Source organism: Mus caroli, chromosome 2, assembly GCF_900094665.2.
Source record: "Mus caroli chromosome 2, CAROLI_EIJ_v1.1, whole genome shotgun sequence".
In the NCBI taxonomy this organism is placed as follows: Eukaryota; Metazoa; Chordata; class Mammalia; order Rodentia; family Muridae; genus Mus; species Mus caroli.
In genome coordinates, this window is record NC_034571.1 from 1,754,597 (window position 1) to 1,775,765 (window position 21,169).

Below are 21,169 nucleotides of genomic sequence, written 5' to 3' on the forward strand. Positions count from 1 at the left end.
GCTGAATACTCATTTGAGGCATTAGTAGGAAGTCGGAGGTGGCACGCAGGTCCACCCTTGTGGGTCTTCCTGGGTCGCCTCTCTGACTGCTTCCTGGGTCCTGACAAACCAGTTCCCATATCTTTGAGGGCCCTGGGAACGAGGGCCCGATGGCCCGTTTTTTGACACATCAGCTGATTGATTATCAGGCGGGGGAAGGAATCTGCCCTTTATATCCCTCACAGAGCNACACTGGTCGGCTCTATGATAGCCCTTGCCACACTTAGAGCAAAGAGTGAGGGTTCCCCCCTTTTTGTCTGGAGCTCTGCAATCTTTCTTAAGATGCCCAGGCTTCCCACAGTTAAAACATGTCCTCCGATCATTTCTGCCTATGGAGCGTTTTTGGGATTGGAGGATGGCAGCCGCTAAGCCTGCATTGGTGAGAGGTCCCCCGAGCTTGCGACAAACCCTGAGACAGTCTTGTAAGCCTTTGTCCTTTCTTGGGGCTATGGCCGCTTGGCACTCCTGTGTGGCTTGCTCATAAATGAGCTGTTCTACCAGAGGTGCGGTTTGCTCTGAATCTCCAAAAATACGCTCTGCTGCCTCTGTCATTCTGGCCACAAANTCTGAGAAGGACTCCTGGGGTCCCTGGATGATCTTTGTTAGTTGTCCAGTGGCTTCGCCTGTTCAGGAGAGCGCCTTCCAGGCCTTAATAGCTGTGGAGGAAATTTGGGCATAAGCCCCCCAGTGATAGTTTGTTTGATCAGCGGTATAAGCTCCCTGACCCATTAACAGGTCAAAAGTCCAATCTCTCTGCTCTGGAGTCAAAGCAGCAGCGTTTGCTTGGGCCTGCGTTTGTGCAGCCTCTTGCCATAGAGCTCTCCCTTCCATATATTTGCCCATACTGGGGAGTGCCATGCCGGCAAGCCTGTCTAACTGCACCAAGGTAAAATTAGCACTGGCTCCATATTTACGGACCGACTCGGCAAGCTCTTTAATCTGTATATACTCTACCGGAGCGTGAACACACCCACCCTCAGCTCCTTCAAAGACCGGAAATGCCTGTTGCATTTTCCTTTGTTCCTCTCTTGGAATGAACGAGTCTGCGCACTGCCTCTCTGTGCATTTCCTCTCTGTGCAGGGCTGACGCACTACGCAGGGCGGGGGCTCCGCATAGGGCGGAGGTGCACTATGACCTTGAAGCTGACTGCCTGGAGGCCGAGCCGCAAGCTGGCCTTTGCCAGCCGCTTTTGGCTTTTTTCTTGACTGATTAGCTCGCATTTTATCTGGCTGGTACTTTTCTCTCTCATAACGAGCTGCTTCCTCCTCCAAGTCTGTTTCCTCAGAGGGGCTAAGTTCTTCATCTGATTCACAGCTACTAAGAGCTGGCTCCTTAAACTCANCTTTTTTCTCCTCTTTCCTTCCAATCTCTCCCCAGGTATTCTTCCCTGACATTAACTTTTCCTCGGGTTCAAGACCCGTGGAAAGGCCTGTATACTTATTTGGTGCACCATGTTTCCTCTTTGCTCCTACTCTCTCCCCACTTTACTTCTGATAGACTGTCTTGAATTTCGTCCAGAATTCTCCACCCTGCCTTAACCACTTGTTGACATGTGAAAAGGAACAAAAAGACTTCTAACACTAGAGAAAGTTCAAGGCCAGACATACCTCATAAAGCTGTAATGTATCCTGCAGTTCTGGTCCCGCCCCTCAAACGAGGGATCTTCCATGCGCAGGTGTGATGGTGGTTCCTGGATTTCGGCACCACTTATCCCGAGCTTTTGTCCCCACCGGCAAGAACATGCTCAGGACAACCGGAATCTTCTGCGGCAAAAGCTTTATTGCTTACTTCTTCAGGAGCCAGAGGAGAAGAGGGGCGAATGGCAAAACCCCNTCCCTTTTATGGAGGATTGTCCTCCGCCTCAGACGTGTCGCTCCCTGATTGGCTGCAGCCCATCGACCGAGTTGTCGTCACGGGGAAGGCAGAGCACATGGAGTGGAAAACTACCCCAGCACATGTGCAGATTATTTGTTTACTACTTAGAACACAGGATGTCAGCGCCATCTTGTAATGGTGAATGTGAGGGCGGCTCTTCACAAGAGAAAGAGAGAGACACAGAGATAAGAGAGTCAGAGAGATGAAGAGACACAGGGAGAAAGACACAGAGACAGAGAGAGACAGACAGATGCGCGCACACACACATACACACACACACACACACACACACACGAGACACACATGGAGAGAGATAGTGTGTAAGAAGCAAGGTCTCACCCGGTCTTGAGCCTAGGTCTCTCCAGCCTCCTGAGCAGCTGAGACAACTGTAGGCCAGCACCTGACATGTGTATTGCCTTGTTTTTAAGGGGAGCAATATGAATATGAAAGGGATATGAATATCATAGACAAAGTCACAACACCAACCTTAAGGAGTGGGTGGGTTGATCTGACTTTGTGTATTTTCTTACTTTGGTTGCTTCTGAGAGTGTACTGACTAGACTATTTAAAATGTATGATTTGGGTGTGGTACGTTCCTGGAATCCCAGACTTTGCTAAGGCAGGAGGATTCCAAGTTCAAGACTGCTACAAAGTGAGACCCTAACTTAAGAAATATTTATATTATACATATCACATATACTTAATTGAATTGATCTTCCATTTGAAAGACAATGCTTATTTGTAGCCATCCAGTGGCTTAAGGTTGAGCAGGGTCACCTGAAAGGAGTGCTGGGAATGAAAAGGCCATGGGCCAGAGAAGAATGGAGCCAAGACAGTGTTCTGGTCAAGGCTCAAAGTTTATTTCTGCAGCTCCAGCCTATAGGCACTTCAACAAACAAAGCCTCTTGAGAAAATCCCTTTACAAACTAAACAAAGATAGGAGTTCTTCTTGGCTACACAGGCTGCTCCCATGACTTCGGCTACACATGCTGCTCCCATGACTTCAGCTACACAAGATACTCTCTGACCTTGGCCACACACACTGCTCGCATGACTTTGGCTACACACACTACTCTCATGGCAGTTCTCTGGCTCTCCACACTTATTCACTATAGAAATTTTTAAATTCAGAATTTTAAATCATTGCTGAAAGGCAACCATTGTTTTAAAACAAAATTGCTTTGCAACTGCTCAGCTACTGACATTGACACGCCCTCTCTCCTTCCTCTCCCTCTGTGTTTTGTTTTATATGATTTTTATCCTATTATAACAAGTGTGACCACAGTATTCTGCCCTTCATTTTTAACATCTATTGCACAGATATAATTCCTTGGTTAATATTTTTTTCAGTAATACACATTTTTGGTGACTGTACCCTATGTTTTGGACTTAACACTCTAAACTTTGTCCTCACTACTTCATTAAAGCCATACACATAGAAATGTTGAGTTGAAAAGTACAAATGCAGGCAGGCTGTGGGAGCACATATCTCTGGTCCCTTTACTCAAGAAGCAGAGGCAGGCAGATCTCTGAGTTCAAGGCTAGCCTTGTCTACCTGGCAAGTTCCAGGCCAGTTAGATTTGTATAGTAAGACAGATTCTTGGTATGAAAGACCTCCGTGGGGATACCCCTACCCGAGTCATGAGATAGTGTGCACCCAAAGAATCACAAGAGACCATCTTGATGTAAACACACGAGGTAGTTTAATGACGGAGCTCCAGGCGACACGTATCTCACGCAGGAGACAGAGGTGTTGACCCTAAGGCTCAAAAGTTAGGGGTTTATATGGGAAAGGAGTGGGGGACTAGGGGAAATTGGCACAGTTACACACAAGTGGGCAGTTTAAACATCAGCGAGCAGTATGTGACAGTAACTCTAAATGGAGGGTGTTTATCTTGGTTGGCAGGGCATCTGGCTAAGCTCAAACCATATCAGCAGGTGGCCCATTATTCATCTGAGCTTGTCCAGAGATTACTAGCCTTTTTTTTTTTTTTTTTTTTTTTTTGGTTTTTTGAGACAGGGTTCCTCTGTGTAGCCCTGGCTGTCCTGGAACTCACTCTGTAGACCAGGCTGNCCTCGAACTCAGAAATCNGCCTGCCTCTGCCTCCCGAGAACTGGGATTAAAGGCATGTGCCACCACTGCCCGGCTAGCCTTTTTTTTTTTTTTTTTATCTCAATGGCTAGTTGGTTCCTGGGATAACTTTACAGCCTTTGGGTCCGCCCGACTCTCTTATGTTTATGGCTTTAAGTCTGTAAACCTTCTGACTAGGGCCTTGAATAATTCTTCTGGCTAGGGATTTGAAGCCTTGAATTTAGTTTTCTTTCTTTCAGGTATACTGCTAGCTTGTAATTTAAAACGGGGACTTACTTGGAGGTTCTTTGTTTTCTTTAGGTATACTTTGGATAATAATGTCCTCAGCCTGGAGCAGAGAAAATTTTATGAAGAAAATGGGTTTCTCGTCATTAAAAATCTCGTATCTGATGATGACATTCAACGTTTTCGGTATAATACTTCTGTTTATGATTTTACAAAAAGCTGCATTATATCGCGTCTCAGCCTTTTGGCTGAGATCAAGTGCAAAAAGCTGCATTACATGAATGCAATGGTAACACAGGTTTAGACTAGCTTCTGCATGTTCACAGTTTATGTGTGTGTGTGTGGGGGGGGGGGGAGATGTGTGTCCAGGAACTGATGTGTGTGGGTTTCAACTCATGCATGTGGAGGTCCTAGGACAGCCGCACTGTCTGTCTGTCCCCTCTGTTCTCCCTGCTTGGGACAAGGTCTCTTTTTTGTTTGCTGTTGTTATTCACTGGCCTGAGGACTTTCTGTAGCCCTCCTGCCTCTATGTATATCTCACAGAAGTAATGAAGGGAATATAGCTCCACACTCTCACATCCCCCTTTCTGTACTCTTGCCTTGAGTGAGCCAGCAGTGCTTGATTCACTAAGCCGCCTCCCCAGATGAGTTCAGAGATTCTTTTTTAAGGATGATTTGTTTGGGAGTGTTTAGAAATGGAAACTCAAGTGCCAGACTCTCTGGCTTGGGTCTTAGTCCTACGCATAATGTGCTTGGGCAATCTGCATATGCCTCAGTTTCCCTGTTCTTAAAATGGGGCATTTTGAGTCTACTGGTGTCTTCATGTTGTGGGAACAAAATAAGGGAAGTCAGTGTCAGGTGCTCAGACCAGGGTTCGGCACCCAGAGGTGCTACAGAAATGTTTGCTTTTCCAATGTTTTTGCATTAGGGATGTTCAACCTTTAACATCAAATAAATCTAAAGCCTCCCTGAGTGACAACATGGAGCAGTAGCTGGAAAACCCCTCACACAACCTCTCGTGAAGGGTAGAAGTCAAAACGGGCAAAAATGATGCATAAGATGCCGTTAGGCCTGTGTACAGGTTGTAATGGAAACACAAGTGAATTCTGTGTTGACCTGGGTCCCATCATGAGGTTATCTCATTATGCATATATTACAAGTATTTAGTTTTTAAAATCTGAAATCCAAGACAGGTGTGGTGGCACATACCTTTGAGTCCAGCACTCAAGGAGCAGAAGCAGGGGGATCTCTGTGAGTTTGAAGCCAGCCTGGTCTACAGAGTGAGTTCCAGTATCCCCAGGGCTTTAAAATGAGACCCTGTCTTAAAAAAAAAAAAATCTGAAATCCAAAACAGTTCTGCCCCCAAGCACTTTGGGTAAAGGATGCTCAGCCTCTATTATTACAGTGTCACTTCTCAGGCCAGAGACGGGGCTCACTGTGCAAGCATAAGGACCTGAGTTCGAATCTCTGGCATCCATGTAAAAGCCATGAATGGCAGTATATACCTGTAGCCCAGCCCTGGGGAGAGGAGCACTCAGTGGCCAGCCAGTCTAGACTGTGCGAGCGCGTACACACACACACACACACACACACACACACACACACACACACAGTTTCCCCACTGGTCTGCTGTGGAGGATGTACTTTGAGGTAATAGTTCCAGGTAGAAGGCAGGACTTCTGGCCACATTTTCCTCCTCCCCACAAGCATTTACTCTACTAGATCAGAGAAGCGATCCCAGAATCTGCAAAGTTCTCAGCAGAGCCAGCCAGGTATTTGGAAGCCCACATAATAACGCTCTTTGTAAATCTCATTTCTAGAGCAGAGTTTGAAAGAATCTGTAGAGAGGAGGTGAAACCACCGGGGATCGTTATAATGAGAGACGTGGCCCTTGCAAAACAGGATTATATGCTAAGTGATAGGATTGTTTCAAAGATCCAGGATTTCCAAGAAGATGAGGAGCTCTTCAGATACTGCCTTCTCCCCGAGGTGAGAGCCCGGCCTGCCTTCCTGCTTAATGGCCAGTTTGTAAGTCTGTCTCCAGCATCTGCTCAGGTCACACCATCCAGCCCCATGCCCCTTTCCCATCAGCTTAATGGCAGGTCTGCCTCCTTCCAACTCCTCTCTATATAGGATACTGGAGCTATGCTCTTAAGTGAAAATGACTCTGCCCCACACTGGCTATTGTATTGGCATCTGGAGACATTGTTAGTTGTCACATTTGGGGTGGGGTGGGAGAGCTGATAGCTTCTAATGGGTAGAGATCAAGGATGCTATCAGTGGGACCCAGAGATCCTACAGTGCACAGAGACTCTACAATCACCTTCATTCCAAATGAAGAATTATCTCACTCCAACTCTCCATAGCACCATGATGGAAAGGCTTTTCTATGGACTGGGCTAATTATGTTTGTTGTGAAGAACAAGAGACCTCATCTAAGACTCAATAACAGGGTACCAACAGTTATAAAACTGTTACTTGTCAATTTATTTATTGTAATGGCTCTGTCAGTAGCATTATAAAATTTGTTTGTTTGCTTGTTTTGATGTTGCTTACCCAATTCAGGGCCTTGTATACCCTAGTTAAGGTGTTGCCCTGCTCCACCCCCTACTTTAGGTTCTAAAATATGTGGAGTTTTTCACTGAACCCAAAATATGGCTGTCACACAATGCTGATAAACTCCTGAACTACACTGCCAGTCCTGCATTTTTGGTGTTAATTTGTTGTTGTTGTTATTTTAAAGATTTATGTATTTAATGTATATGAGTACACTGTATCTATCTTCAGACACACCTGAAGACAGCATCAGATTCCATTACAGATGGTTGTGAGCCACCATGTGGTTGCTGGGAATTGAACTCAGGACCTATGGAAAAGCAGCCAGTGCTATTAACCCCTGAACCATCTCTCCAGCCCCATTGTTTGTTGTTGTTATTGTTGTTATTGTTACTGTTTTAGATGGAGTCTTATTCTATCTAAAACTGGCTCTGAAACTCCACATCCTTCTGCCTCAGCCTGCTCCGCCATCTTGGTTCTTCTGTGGATCATCCTACGTGATGCCATTTACTTATGCTTCTGACTTCCTGTGAAGTTGTTTTATTTTTATTTATTTATTTATTTATTTATTTATTTATTTTGGTTTTTCGAGACAGGGTTTCTCTGTGTAGCCCTGGCTGTCCTGGAACTCACTTTGTAGACCAGGCTGGCCTCAAACTCAGAAATCCGCCTGCCTCTGCCTCCCAAATGCTGGGATTAAAGGCGTGCGCCACCACGCCCGGCATTTTATTTTTTTTTTTAACTGCTTTTTTCTTAGATTCTGAAGTATGTGGAGTGTTTCACGGGACCCAATATTATGGCTCTGCATGGGATGCTGATCAACAAGCCTCCAGATGTTGGTAAAGGAATCTTGTTTGTTAGGGAAAAACAAAAGGAAAGTATTGTTAGACTAAATATGTAAAGTTGATATTTAAACCATGTCGTGTGTACAACTATCAAAGTTTAGATTAGGGAATGTATGGACTTTTATTTAACTCTTAAAACAATTTATATTATAGCAACACCGAAGAGTAACTGGTTTCACATAGTGACTGTGGGGGTATTGTAAATAGTCACATGACAGGCTAAGCACTTAGCAAACAATAGACTGTATATCATAAACTCCTCCTAGTCACTGTGGGGTTGTTTCTTTGTTTTTTGAGACAGGGTTTCAATTAAAGGCGTGCGCCAGCACTGCACAGCATGTCTAAACTTTTCAATCTATTTTTAAACTATATGTATGTGTGCTCACCTGTATACAAGTGCTGCCACATGTGCCTGTGCTTATATGCCCATGAGAGGGTGTGTACGTTGACGACCTTGGTGTCCGTGGGAATTCTGCCTGTCTCCCTGGAGGCAGGATCTCTCCTTAGCCTGCTGCTCATCAATCAGGCTAGGCTGGATAGTCAGGGAGCCCTGGGATCCTTCTGTTCTGTCTCCCCAGTGATAAGATTGTAAGTATGCGCTATCAGGCCTGGCATTTCTACATGGGCTCTGTCTTAGTCAGGGTTACTGTTGCTGTTGTGAAACATCCCGACCAAAGAAAGTTGGGGAGGAAAGGGTCTATTTGCCTTACACTTCCTTCTCACTGTTCATCATCAGAGGAAGTCAGGACAGGAACTCAAGTGAGGCAGGAACCTGGAGGCAGGAGTTCAGACAGAGGTCATGGTCCTGCTTACAAGACTTACTTAGCCTGCTTTCTTGTAGGATCTGGGACCACCACACAATGATGGTCACAATGGGCTAGGCCATCCCAGGTCAATCACTAGTTAAGAAAATGCCCTACAGCCAGGTCTTCTGGAAACATTTTCTCAGTTGAACTCCCCTCCTTTCAAATGACTCTAGCTTGTGTCAAGTTGACATAGATTAGCCAGTATAGGTTCTGAGGATTGAATTCAGGTCTTCATGCTTGCAAGACAAATAGCTTACCCACAAAGCCGCGATGACTCTAAGCTGCTCTTAGCTGTGGCAGTGTGTCTGCATCCCTGTCCTGAAAGCATTATGTGGACTAACACAATTCAAGCTATTATTTTAAATTACACCTGAACTCTTACGACACCTTGGACTTGCTTACATGTATATTCAAAGAACTCACTATACCAGAAATAGCATCCAGGTGTATACATTTGTATACTGCAGTTGGCTCTTGACCCATATGGAGAAATCCTGCTGGCAGAAGAAATCAGCCATGAGAGCCATTTGCTTTTTCATGTTTCCTTCTGATAGCAGGACAAAAAAAAAAAAACAAAACAAAACAAAAAAACAAAAACAAACAAACAAAAAAAAACCCAACCAACTAACCAACCAACCAACCAAAAAAAGCATAAGAATACCATGTTTCTTTATTCAAGAGCCCAGGAACAGATGATCCAAGGGCAAAGCCAGGGAGTGTGGCAACGGCTGGATACATGTCTGTCATCTCCCTGAGGACAACTTCTGAGAGAGCCTTCAGCCACTTCAAAGGGAGAACTAGGGAGTGGCTCTATAGCATTCTCCTTAATATCATTACTCCAGCTGTAGTGTGCTCCTTATTGAATGCTGCCCTGTGACAAATCCCAAGTGACCCAGGAATACAGTGTAACAGAGACTGTGTGATTGCAGGCAAGGACCACTAACCACCCGTCCTGTGGAACCTGGCAGGAAAGAGAGGATGTGGAACACTTGTTGATACTTTGGTACTTTGTTGCTTATCTCTTCAGACTGATTCTAGACACACTGTTTCATTCCTTTGGTTTTGGTTAGCTAGGTCAGTATTCCAGGTTTTCAGGCAATGACAAAATCCCAAGACTTTTGTCTTTGACAGCAGGTTCTCTTGCAGGCAAGAAGACATCCCGGCATCCCTTGCATCAGGATCTGCACTATTTCCCCTTCCGACCTAGCAACCTAATTGTTTGTGCTTGGACAGCCATGGAGCACATTGACAGAAACAACGGTTGTCTGGTTGTGCTCCCAGGTACCCACAAAGGCACTCTGAAGCCACATGCTTACCCCAAGTGGGAGGTAAGTCTGCATAACTGCTCAATCTCTCTCTCTCTCTCTCTCTCTCTCTCTCTCTCTGTGTGTGTGTGTGTGTGTGTGTGTGGTATATGTGTGTATGCACATGTGCACCCCTGTGCACATACATGTGCATTCCTCAGGTGCCATCTATCTTTTTCAAGCAGAGTCTCTCACCAAGTAGGCTAGACCAGCTGTCCAGTGAGCCCCAGGAATCCCTCCCTCTTCCTCCCCAGCATGGGGATTGAAACAAACATTTGCACACCCGACCTTTTCTTTTCTTTCTTTCTTTTTAAAATTATTTTTATTTTATGTGTCTGAGTGTTTTGCCTGCATATACATCTGTGCACCACATGTGTGCCTGATGCCTGCAGAGGTCAGATCCCATGGAACTGGGTTTACAGATAGTGGTAACCACCATGTGGGTGGCTGGAATCGAACCCAGGTCCTCTGGAAGAGCTGCTGGTACTCTTAACCACCTCTCCAGCTGCTTTTTTCTCCTTTCTTTCTTTCTTTCTTTCTTTCTTTCTTTCTTTCTTTCTTTCCTTCCTTCCTTCCTTCCTTCCTTCCTTCCTTCCTNCCTCCCTCCCTCCCTCCCTCCCTCCCTCCCTTTCTTTCTTTCTTTCTTCCTTTCTTTCTTTCTTCTTTTTCTTTTTTTGGTTTTTCGAGACAGGGTTTCTCTGTGTAGCCCTGGCTGTCCTGGAACTCACTCTGTAGACCAGGCTGGCCTCAAACTCAGAGATCTGCCTGCCTCTGCCTCCTGAGTGCTGGGATTAAAGGTGTGCACCCCCACGCCTGGCTTTTCTTTCTTTTTTTAAACATGGGTTCTGAGGACCAAGCTCAGGTCCTCATGCTGGAATGACCATCTCCTCAGCATCCCTACTGAGTCTTCCCAGATGCCTTTGCTGTTTTAATTTTGATCAGTGTACATGAGGAGTCTAGGGAAGAGGCTGTGCTTCCTTTCTTAGCAGAGTATCATCTTGAGATACACAATTAGAATCAGAGCAAATCTGAGAATGTCAGGTAAAATATCCAATGGTATCTCCTTCCTACATGAGTTTGAAAGCCAAGCCAATGTGGGGGACTTGGGTAAGTGCTACATACTTTCCTAAAGGCCATTCTTAAACAGTTCAGCCCTACATGTGTGGTAAATGACAACTTAGTTTTACTCACCAATTGATGGTGGATCTTAGAGTGAAAAGAGAGCCAGACTGTCACATGTGGTTGCAAAAACCAATAGAGAACTAGAGCATTAGTTCTCAAAACATTCAGTTGCCTGTGGGTGGCAACTCCCTTGGGGGTGTCCAATGACCTTTTTACATTGGAAAACACAGGTATCTACATCACAGTTTCTAACAGTAGCAAAATTATAGTCATGAAGTAGCAATGAAAATAATTTTCTTGGAGGTCTCCAGAACATGAGGAACTGTGCTAAAGGGTTGCAGCATTTGGAAGGTTGGGAAACCACTGTGCTACAGAGCCCTGGTGACTGAGTTGAGCATTGAGGGTCATGGTGGAACTCCCTTCTAGAGTTCTATATAGAGTATATAATTTGGAGAGTGCACATAATGTTGGTTATCATACTCAAGTCTGGCATAATGACAAATGGCTGTGATGCAGTAGGATGGGGAGTTTCAGGATGGCCTGAGCAACAGAGCAGGAGGAGCGAGGAGAGAGAGAGAAAGAGAAAGAGAAAGAGAAAGAGAAAGAGAAAGAGAAAGAGAAAGAGAAAGAGAAAGAGAAAGAGGGAGAGAGAGAGAAAGAGAGAGAGAGAGAGAGAAACTCCTCTCTCTGCCTGTTATCAGAAACAACCACTGAGCTGTTTTCCATTTTTATTTTTTCAGATTACTCTGCACTTTCTTTTTTTTTATTTAATATTTATTTATTCATTTATTATTTGTAAGTACACTGTAGCTGTCTTCAGACACTCCAGAAGAGGGCATCAGATCTCGTTACGGATGGTTGTGAGCCACCATGTGGTTGCTGGGATTTGAACTCAGGACCTTTGGAAGAGCAGTCGGTGCTCTTAACCGCTTAACCATCTCACCAGTCCCTCCCTACTCTGCACTTTCTAAGATGTTGTGTAAACACAGTTCTATAACATTCACTCTTTTGTATGGACACAGTTCTATAGTATTCACTCTTTCGTATGGCTTCTTTTGCTTAGCACACTGATTTCAGGATTCCCTGATATGGTGCGTGTCTTAATAGCTCAGTTCTTTAATTGCCAAGCTTTCTTTGGCTGCTCGGCTGCACCCTGGTCCGCTAACCCACTCAGCACTTGCTGTGGGGAGCTAGTAAAGGTGTTTGCTTCTATGAATAGGGAGAGCAAACAATTTCTTCAAGAACGGATATTTTGGGGGATGATATAAGATGCACTGAAAATTTGGGAAGCCAGAGCCAGAGAACTAGGAGAGAGATTCTCAGCATTTCAGATCTCAGGCCAGAAGATCCTGAACTCTCAGGTGAGAGGGTAGATCATATTCCACAGTAAAGGCGGGGGACTGAGCTCCTGGTGGAAATGGAGAGTCCTGCTCTCTCTCTCTCTCTCTCTCTCTCTCTCTCTCTCTCTCTCTCTCTCTGTGTGTGTGTGTGTGTGTGTGTACAGGCATTCTTGTGTGCACCATTGCATAGCATGAATCCACTCTCTTCCACTTTGTGGGTCCTGGAGGTCCCTCTTGGCAGCAAGCACCTTTACCCACTGAGCCATCAACCTAGCCTGGGATATTGGGATTTGTAAAAAGATACTATGTAACATATTATTATGAAAATCCTTTAGTCTGTTAATGATGGTAAACCTGAGATTGTACACTTTATCAATTTAGGGTCAGAGATGGCTAAGTAGGTAAGTATGCTTCTGTGAAGCCTGAACAGTGCCCGGACTCACTGGGCCGCACAGAGGGAAGGAGAGAAACAAATCCCATGAGACTTCCTGTGGCTTCTTCTGCACATGCGCTGTGGCATGGGCGATCCCTCCTCATGAAGCTGGGCTCTGGCTGACTTAAGCCAAAAGGAATGGTCTAGAGGATTCCCAAGCAGCAGCACTTCCTGGCCAGCTTAGCTTGGGTAGGGTCACACACCCACCTAGCTGGGAGAAAAGAGCCCTGGGTTAAAACTGCAACAGTAGCCCATAGGCAAAAGGCCATTTCCCAAAAGGAATCTGGGATAGTCTTAGCAAGAATTCCTGCTGGAGCTGGGAGGATAGCTTAGGCAATAAAAGGCTTGTCTTGCAATCAATCATGAGGGCCTGAGTTTGATCCCCAGAACTCATTTTTTAAAATAAAGAAATAAAGCTGAGCATGGTGGGAACACTTGAAATCTCTGCTGACAGTGGAGACAGGCTGATCCCTGGGGTTCATTGACCAGCCTAGCCAGCTTGATGAGTTCCAGGCAAGTCCAATGACCTCAATGGGTCACACACAGAAAGACAGGTGATGGAGTGGGAGAAAGCCTGCTAGCAAGAAGGGCACAGTGGGGAAAGGAGAGAGGGGTATGAAATGGCTAAAATTCGTGTGTGCGTGCGTGTGTGTGTATGCGCACGTGTATGTGTGTAAGTATGTGTATGTGAATGCACATGTGCACTTGGGTGTGAAATTGTCAAAGAACAACAATTGTACAAATAGGAAGCATGGTAGACAGTAGCTGAGGAGCACCTCCGTGGGCTGATGTATGTGTGGGGCTCCGTGCCTCCGCCCCCAGGGCTGGGATTATAGCTATGTGCTCCCATTCCCTGACCTTTTTTTTTTTTTTCCCTATTCTTGGTCTACTCTGGGTGTGATACAAATATTTTGTATTTCCCTCCTGATTTGGGGGGGGGGGAAAGTTGGCTTCCCCATGATACTCCTGATATGCAGGAAAATCTGGATAAGGAGACTGCCATGCTAGGTGAGAACATTGCCGATTCAGGTTGGACATGCACAAGACAAAGGTCTGCTTGCCTGTTCAGTTAGTCAGGGCTCGGTAGAGGGCCAGAACTGAGAGTGGATGGGTATTATGTATATAATTTATTAAATCAACGCACGTTAAATAAAATAGCAGCAACAGTTGTCCTTCGAAGCTGAGTGCTTCAGCAGTCAAAATAATCAGTGCCACGGTGGCAGCCTCACACAGGAGAGGCCCCAGTAGTTGCTGCTCAGTTGACCGGGCTGAGTGGCTCAGCAGTCCCTGTCTGATGTCTAAAGCCTAGAAGGTTTCTGGAGGGCTTGCTCCTTAGTCCAGGGTAGAAACCTGGAAACATGGCTTCTAGCATTATCAAAGGAAGCAGAAGCAGCAGCAGCAGCAGCAGCAGAGACAGCAAAGCACCAAAACATAGACAGTCCTTTGGCAGCCCCATTTTACCTAGTGCTGCCCCCTAATTCTTCAGGGGAGGGAGGCTCCTTACTCAGGAGATCCTGAAAACATATCAAGTTAATATTAAAATTAAGCACCACACCCGTGTTAGCCATGTAAGTCAGTTGTAGTTCTCGGATATATATTTATATATATATATAAATTTAGAGTCTAACTTAGACAAGCTGCCTTGGAGACGTTCAAGGACTCTCACTTCCCCTGCTGCATTACTGATGAAGTCTTGTTCACGGTGGCACCTTGAATATGAATGTGACTTCTCTTATGTGTTCTAGGGAGGGGTTAACAAAATGTACCATGGCATCCAAGACTATGACCCCAACAGCCCCCGGGTCCACCTAGTGATGGAAAAGGGCGATACCGTTTTCTTCCACCCTCTGCTCATCCATGGATCTGGTCGGAACAGAACTCAAGGCTTCCGGAAAGTACGGACTCAGATGGCTACCTCTCCAGAGATGAGTGGTCTAGAACAAAGCCTTCAAGATACATTAAGATAGCAAAGACTGCAGGGCTTCTTATTGAGGGACCAGCTTGTTGACCAAGAAATGCATATATATTCACTCTGTTAGGAGGAAACAAAATATTATAGGCCTGAGCCGTGACTGTCCATAGAGTTCTCAACAGCAGTGTCCTTTTCTGCACTCAGCTGCTTCTAAGGCAAAGACAATGGCTGAATTTCCAAAGGAGAATCATTTGGAATTTATAATGTTCACTCTAAGGCACAACAGGAAGCAAGTTTATAATATCTTCACTATTGAGAAATATAGCATTGATCCTAAACAATACTGAGTTCTAAACTTTACACAGAAATCAGATTCAGCAGGCACTCCTATTCCTTACCTTAAGAGTGTATACAACTTCCTACACTGCTGCCGACATTAAAAATTCCCCACAAATGCCCCCTGCTTCTCACTTCCACCAGTCCAGTAGATCTGCCAGTCCTGTGAGTCCTCTCTTCCCTATGGGAACACAGGGGTCCATTGCAAACCTTAGGGCTCCTTTGGGTCTAAGTGGGGTTTTATGGTTTGTCACATGGTTCTCATCCAGCCCTGCTGCTCTTTGAGGGCAAAGAGAAGGTGCCAGACATAGCCTTCTCTTCACTTACGTTCCCTCTAGCTTGTCTGGAGCTTGGAATTAGGCAAAGGAGGCAGAGGCGCTGTCTTGGGACAAAACTGAGGGGTTGGCAAAACTCCAGCTATCAAGCTAAGTAATATTCTAATACTTCACAATCCAACAGCCGTGCTGCCTACTACACCAATGTTTTAAAACAAGAGGCAGGGATGGCCCTGAGAGTCGTACAAGTGTGGGCTGTAGTCATTACAGTACAAATAATATACGTTCTGAAATCATGAATTTACCCTTTCTATTTTTTCTAGTGTCTTGAATATTCTAGAAAAATATTCACCATTGTTTCATAACAGAATGCACATGGAAGAGCTCACTCACATTTCCCTCTTTTTTTTTTTTTTTTTTTTTTTNTTTTTGAGACAGGGTTTCTCTGTGTAGCCCTGGCTGTCCTGGAACTCACTTTGTAGACCAGGCTGGCCTCGAACTCAGAAATTCACCTACCCCTGCCTCCCGAGTGCTGGTGGAAAAATTTAAATGCCCAAAAATATTGAAGATCTCTTCAAGGACTAGACTTCCTAAATACATCTTTTAAAAAGAAGTGTCACCGGGCACTGGTGGCACATGGCTTTAATCCCAGCATTTGGGAGGCAGAGGTGTTCTCTGACTCCCGCATGGGTATGTATGTCCTCTTGCGACATGCATACAAACACACACAAACATTGTTTGAAAATTTTTAATATTTTATAATTTCTCACTTAGCCTTGGGAGGAGACTGGTGTAAGATACTGTAGACCACCTCTCCAATTGAGAAATCAAATCCAAGTGAAACAGTCCCGTTCTCAGAGGGCTCTGCTTGGCTTCGGGCAAAACGGGATCGACAAACTGCTCCTCTCCAGTCTTAGTCGGTCCTTTCTCTACAGGCAATTTCCTGCCACTTTGGCAGCTCTGACTGCCAGTTTATCGATGTGAGCGGCACCAGTCAAGAAAATATTGCAAAGGAAGTTGTCGAGATGGCAGAGAAAAAGTATGGATTCCAAGGAGTCATGGACTTTAAGGTACTGCATGCGATCACAGAGGAAACGCTAGGGGTCCCTTCCTTCGGGGTTAATCTGAAAGCAGACAGGCTTCTGTTTCCCGCTCACTTCAGAGCTGTGGCTGAACCCACTAAGAAGGGCAACATAGAGCTTTAGCTGTGGATAGTCCCTGTTGTTGCAGACCACTCAATCAATCCCCGTGGGTGGGCACATTCGATTTGGAAAGCTGGTTTTATTTTCTTTGTCATCACAAAGGCCGGCATAGGGCTCAAAGACAGAATCAGCGATGACTCAGGGCTGTTAATACAAGGGGCACACAGAAGTCACACCCCGTGTCACCAATCATCTACACTATCTTGACTGGAGTCCCAGAATGTAGTTTATCTATTAATCAATATAACTATTAATATTTTTCCTACTTAATCATTTATAAAGGCTTTTGAACCCCTTTAATCATGGTGGGTAGGCCAATGGAAGTATTCCACAAACTCTGTTTGATCTTATTTTAGGACACTTGGATGTTTCGAAGCCGACTTGTAAAAGGAGAAAGAATAAACATTTGAAACAGCCCTTCAAGAGTGAGGTACTGGGATGATAGTCTGAGACAGGAGCATCGAGAGTTCGAGTACAGCCTGAGCTACACAGAAGGATGCTATCTCCTCCTCTTTCCCCCATAAACAAAATGAAAAAAGTTAGCTCTTCCTTATAAATCCTTTAAAGAGGACATCAAAGCAAAGCAAGACATCTAAGGAAAAAAAATTTTTTAACTGAGATGATGTTATCTTTTTATCACCTGTTAACAAGATCAAGATGCATGTATTAGGGATTCATGAATTTAATTAATGTGGTACTATTGTCTTAATGGAGTGAAGTATTACTGTTTTAAGAAAAACTAACCTAGGGTGTAACTAATAAAGGTGACTGAGTATAATGTAGGCATATTAACGATTTATTTATTTATTATATATGAATACACTGTAGCTGTCTTTAGACACCCCAGAAGAGGGAGTCAGATCTCATTATGGATGGTTGTGAGCCACCATGTGGTTGCTGGGATTTGAACTCAGGACCTTCAGAAGAGCAGTCATTGCTCTCAACTGCTGAGCCATCTCTCCAGCCCCCCAATTTCTTTCTATGCAAGCAGAAATGATTTCTTGGAAGTTCAGTCTACCTCACGTTGTACATCCCTCCCCTCATGAGCCCACCTCCTACCAGCTTCCTACCATAGAGGTGTTGTTCTCAGTTAGAGCATACAGTGGATATTCACAGCTACAGTGTGCAGGAGAGAACCATGGAGGTGATAAAGGTTGAACCTCATTTTCTCACACACAATTCCTTGCAAGACACCACCAGCCCAACACCTTCCATAACACAGGTTAGTCATCGCCCTACTATCCTTTGGTGCTGAGGAATGAAAACAAGGGTACCTAGCTTGGTGGGGTATGTTTCAACCCATCCAGGGAAAACATCTACAAATACCAGAAGGTATTTGTAACCATATTTTTCTGGCTTAACTTCTGCAAAGTCCTCCTCCAAATAAACTCCAGGCCGTTCTCCCCTAGGTCTTTTGCCCTGTTCACTCTTGGCTGCATAAGCATTCACTTGCCAACATACCTTACACTGTTCTACTATCGCTCTGGACCAGAGCCTGAGGTCCATTATATATACTTTAGGCCCCTTAACTGCTTGGACAAGCTTTTTATCCCCTAAATGAGTCCATTGATGCATTTGGCCTAGTAAGTCTTTTGCTTGCTTTCTGGGGAGTATAGTTCCCCCTTCTTGTGTGCGCCATTGTTCTACCTTCTCTTGGTAATAGTTGGTAGGATGGCTAGCAATCTGAGTCCTTTCTTCTTCTGTATATTTTAAGTCTAGCCTGAGAGTCAGGACTCTGTAGATTCCTTCCCTGTCGCTTTTCCTTTTTCTCTTTCTCTGCTCCTTTTCCTCCTCTGTCTCCTTGTTATGGTTGACTTTCTCAGCAACCTGAACTAAATTCTTCAAGGACTTATTCTGTCTTTCTAGCCTCTGATGCTTTTCCCTGATATCTCTACTAGCCTGGTCTATGAAAGCCATTGTCACGGCAATTTTATGCTCTTTGCTGCTGGGGTCATAGGGTGTGTATTGGTGCTCTAGAAAGGCTGCGGGCAATTCATCTGGTCTCTGCTTAACCTCACGTACCTTGGTCAAATGTAAAGTCCCAGTCAGGTCTAGTCAGGGAAAGCCCACTGTCCATGACAGCCTGGTCAATCGATGGTGCCCCCTGTGTCTGAGGGGGTATTCTTCCTGGCTTCTGGCTTCCTGCATTATAAATAAAACACTCTCAAAGAGATTAACCAGCCCTTAGTGGGAGAGCCACAATGGTATCAGGGGAGGTCGCTCTCAGACTTTATGTCCTCATGGCAGAGCAGAGAAGGTGGGAGTCTCCTCCCACTCCTCGACCGGTAAAGGTGGGGAGGTACAATGGCCCCGGTCTCCTATGGGCTGAGGACCCCGGAACCTGTACTGGCACTGGTGGGGCCATGGGGGGCAAGGGTAGGGAGATTTGGAGGAGGAGGGTCTCAGAGTAACAACTCTCTTGTTGAAGAGTCTTAGAGGACCAGAAGTTTCTCAGGTCCAGATCTCTCCTCCCAGACTTCCTTCTTCCTGACAGCCAGAGCCTGTGAGGTGGGTCCTGGAAAAAGAAAGGCTTTTACCAACAAGGGGGGGTGGTGGTATCCTCCACTGGATTTTTTTTTTTTTCAGGTAACTATATAGGGCACTTGGTCTGGGTGCCCGAGGGATCCTGGCCCAAAGACTCTCTCCTTTCCTGCTTTGATCACCTGCAATTTGAAGATCCCTACAGGTGGCTACCCTACTACGAAAGTGGGCCATTCAGAGGAACAGAGAGTAACTAACTTGTTTTTCAGTCTGTCCAATGTCCAAAAAAATGTTTGTCAATCTAAGTCCAAGAACATAGATAACAACAAACAAAGAAAAACAATCAACCACACAGACAGCTCAACCCTGTCATGGCTGGGCGTCCAAGTACAAGAACACAGATAAAGACAATAAACACACAGTTTGCCCCTTCCATGGGCCCAGTTACAGACACCAGGTGCTCCTGCCTATACGTCAGGAGCCAAGTAAGCCAGGTTATAGCAAGACTCAGCTCCTGCTGATATTGCCTTGCTGTTTCCAGAAGGAGCAGAGCCCTCCCGGCTCTCTCCAGGGGGCCTGAAGCATCCTTCAGTCCATAACTTTGCAAAGTTAAGGCACATCTGCCTGTCACAGTTCACTGCACCAGACACCATAAGCTCTCTGAGCCTCCCTACACTTGCAAGCAAAAGTTCAAACAAACTTACGGACTCAGATTTTGATGAACAGAAAGACAAACAGGAACCACGCTAAAAGCTTGAGACCTCTGATTCACTGTTCCAGTGTTTTCCCACAGGGAGTCACTTCCTGGCCCATGCACCAAATGTAAGACTCCGGGGAGCCTTAGCTTACTGGGGATCCCCTTAGTAAACCACGTGGAGCCAGGATCGATGCAAAAAGCAAGAGGAATTTATTGTTCCAGTGCACTGGGGTTGTCCCAGACCCGAAGGAGAGGCAGCGACCCTCAGCACCCAGTTGGCAAGTTTTTATACGGTTTCCAAGGGCAGAATAGAGCATCAGCAACTAGGCACAATATGATTGGCGGTACAGTGCACCCTTTAAACTGATTGGTCTTTAGGGCCAAGGACTTCCCTTGTCTGAAGGTGGGCAGTCTGTCCTGTGGAAAGTGTCCCCACCCACAGGCCGGTTCCTGCCCTTTAGTCTGAGAAATGTTAAATAGCCTCTCCCTTCCAGAGGGGCGAGTGTTTCATGACCTTTTCACAGTCCCTAAGCTGACCTTTTCAAGAGGAACTGATCTAAAAGTTTCTCTCTGTTCTGAGAGATCCAGGAGTACATTTGTGTAGGGAGTGACCCTGTTTGAATGTTAACTGTTAACTTGTCAACCATACGTGCTTACTCACAAAGTCTTGGCCTTACTGGAAAAGTACTAGCTTAGTTGAGATCTCTTTGGGAAAAGTTGAGACCTCTGTGGGAAAGAACTAGCTCAGCGGAGAACAAATTGCGATAGATCTTAAAGTCAGGTAGAACAAGTAGCTATAGATTTTAGTGGGCAGGTACCTAGCAAGCTCTTCTGTCCTTTCTGTACCCAGCCAGCATTCTGTTCTTGGGAGCAGGTGCTTTCCCCAGAAGACTAAGCAGCCCTGCTCCATGCCCCGCCCCATATCCTGCTTCCATTGGGTATAAAACCTGCCTGGGCGCTCCTTCGAACATGGTGGACATGCCTAAGACCCGCCAGGCATTCTGCAAGAAATGTGGGAAGCACCAACCCCACAAGGTGACACAGTACAAGAAGGGCAAGGATTCTCTGTATGCCCAGGGAAAACGACGTTATGACAGGAAATGGAGTGGCTATGGTGGGCAAACTAAGCCTATTTTCTGCAAAAAGGCTAAAACTACAAAGAAGATTGTGCTGAGACTGGAGTGTGTTGAGCCCAGCTGCAGATCTAAGAGGATGCTGGCTATTAAGAGATGCAAGCATTTTGAATTAGGAGGAGACAAGAAGAGAAAGGGCCAAGTGATCCCGTTCTAAGCCGATTTTGTTATGAAGACAATAAAATCTTGACCTTTCAAACCCTTTGATTGCAGCTGGTCTTTTGGGAGGGAATAAATTAAAAGCTTTCAGAAATTAAAAAAAAAGGGGGGGGAGGCTGGGAAAAATAAAATTTGTCAGCTTGATCAGAGTTTTCTGTAACTTGCTGTCCATTCTTTGTGTTTCTTTCTTTTTTTGTTTTTTTGTTTTTTGTTGTTTTTTTGTTGTTGTTGTTGTTATTGTTGTTGTTGTTTTTCGAGACAGGGTTTCTCTGTATAGCCCTGGATGTCCTGGAACTCACTTTGTAGACCAGGCTGGCCTCGAACTCAGAAATCCGC

At 45.3% G+C, this 21,169-nt stretch overlaps 2 protein-coding genes across 3 annotated transcripts in view; both read left to right on the forward strand.

Moving 5' to 3' along the window:
* Window positions 1-17,149, forward strand: part of Phyh (phytanoyl-CoA 2-hydroxylase) — a 23,313-nt gene extending 6,164 nt beyond the window's left edge. Inside the window, exons 3-9 of one of the 2 annotated variants that reach the window (XM_021182987.1) lie at window positions 4,308-4,418; window positions 6,053-6,221; window positions 7,546-7,627; window positions 9,586-9,767; window positions 14,384-14,533; window positions 16,097-16,231; window positions 16,720-17,149. In XM_021182987.1, coding sequence (XP_021038646.1) covers window positions 4,308-4,418; window positions 6,053-6,221; window positions 7,546-7,627; window positions 9,586-9,767; window positions 14,384-14,533; window positions 16,097-16,231; window positions 16,720-16,773 — 883 coding nt within the window. In that variant the 3' untranslated portion in view covers window positions 16,774-17,149. The remainder of the gene's footprint in view (window positions 1-4,307; window positions 4,419-6,052; window positions 6,222-7,545; window positions 7,628-9,585; window positions 9,768-14,383; window positions 14,534-16,096; window positions 16,232-16,719) is intronic. The other variant, XM_029473820.1, reaches the window with a different exon arrangement.
* Window positions 17,150-19,369: 2,220 nt separating this feature from the next.
* On the forward strand, window positions 19,370-20,876 carry LOC110289580 (60S ribosomal protein L36a-like). The gene has a single exon (XM_021155858.2). It carries the CDS (start codon window positions 20,511-20,513, stop codon window positions 20,829-20,831), a length of 321 nt encoding a protein of 106 aa, XP_021011517.1. The 5' UTR covers window positions 19,370-20,510; the 3' UTR covers window positions 20,832-20,876.
* Window positions 20,877-21,169: the final 293 nt, after the last annotated feature.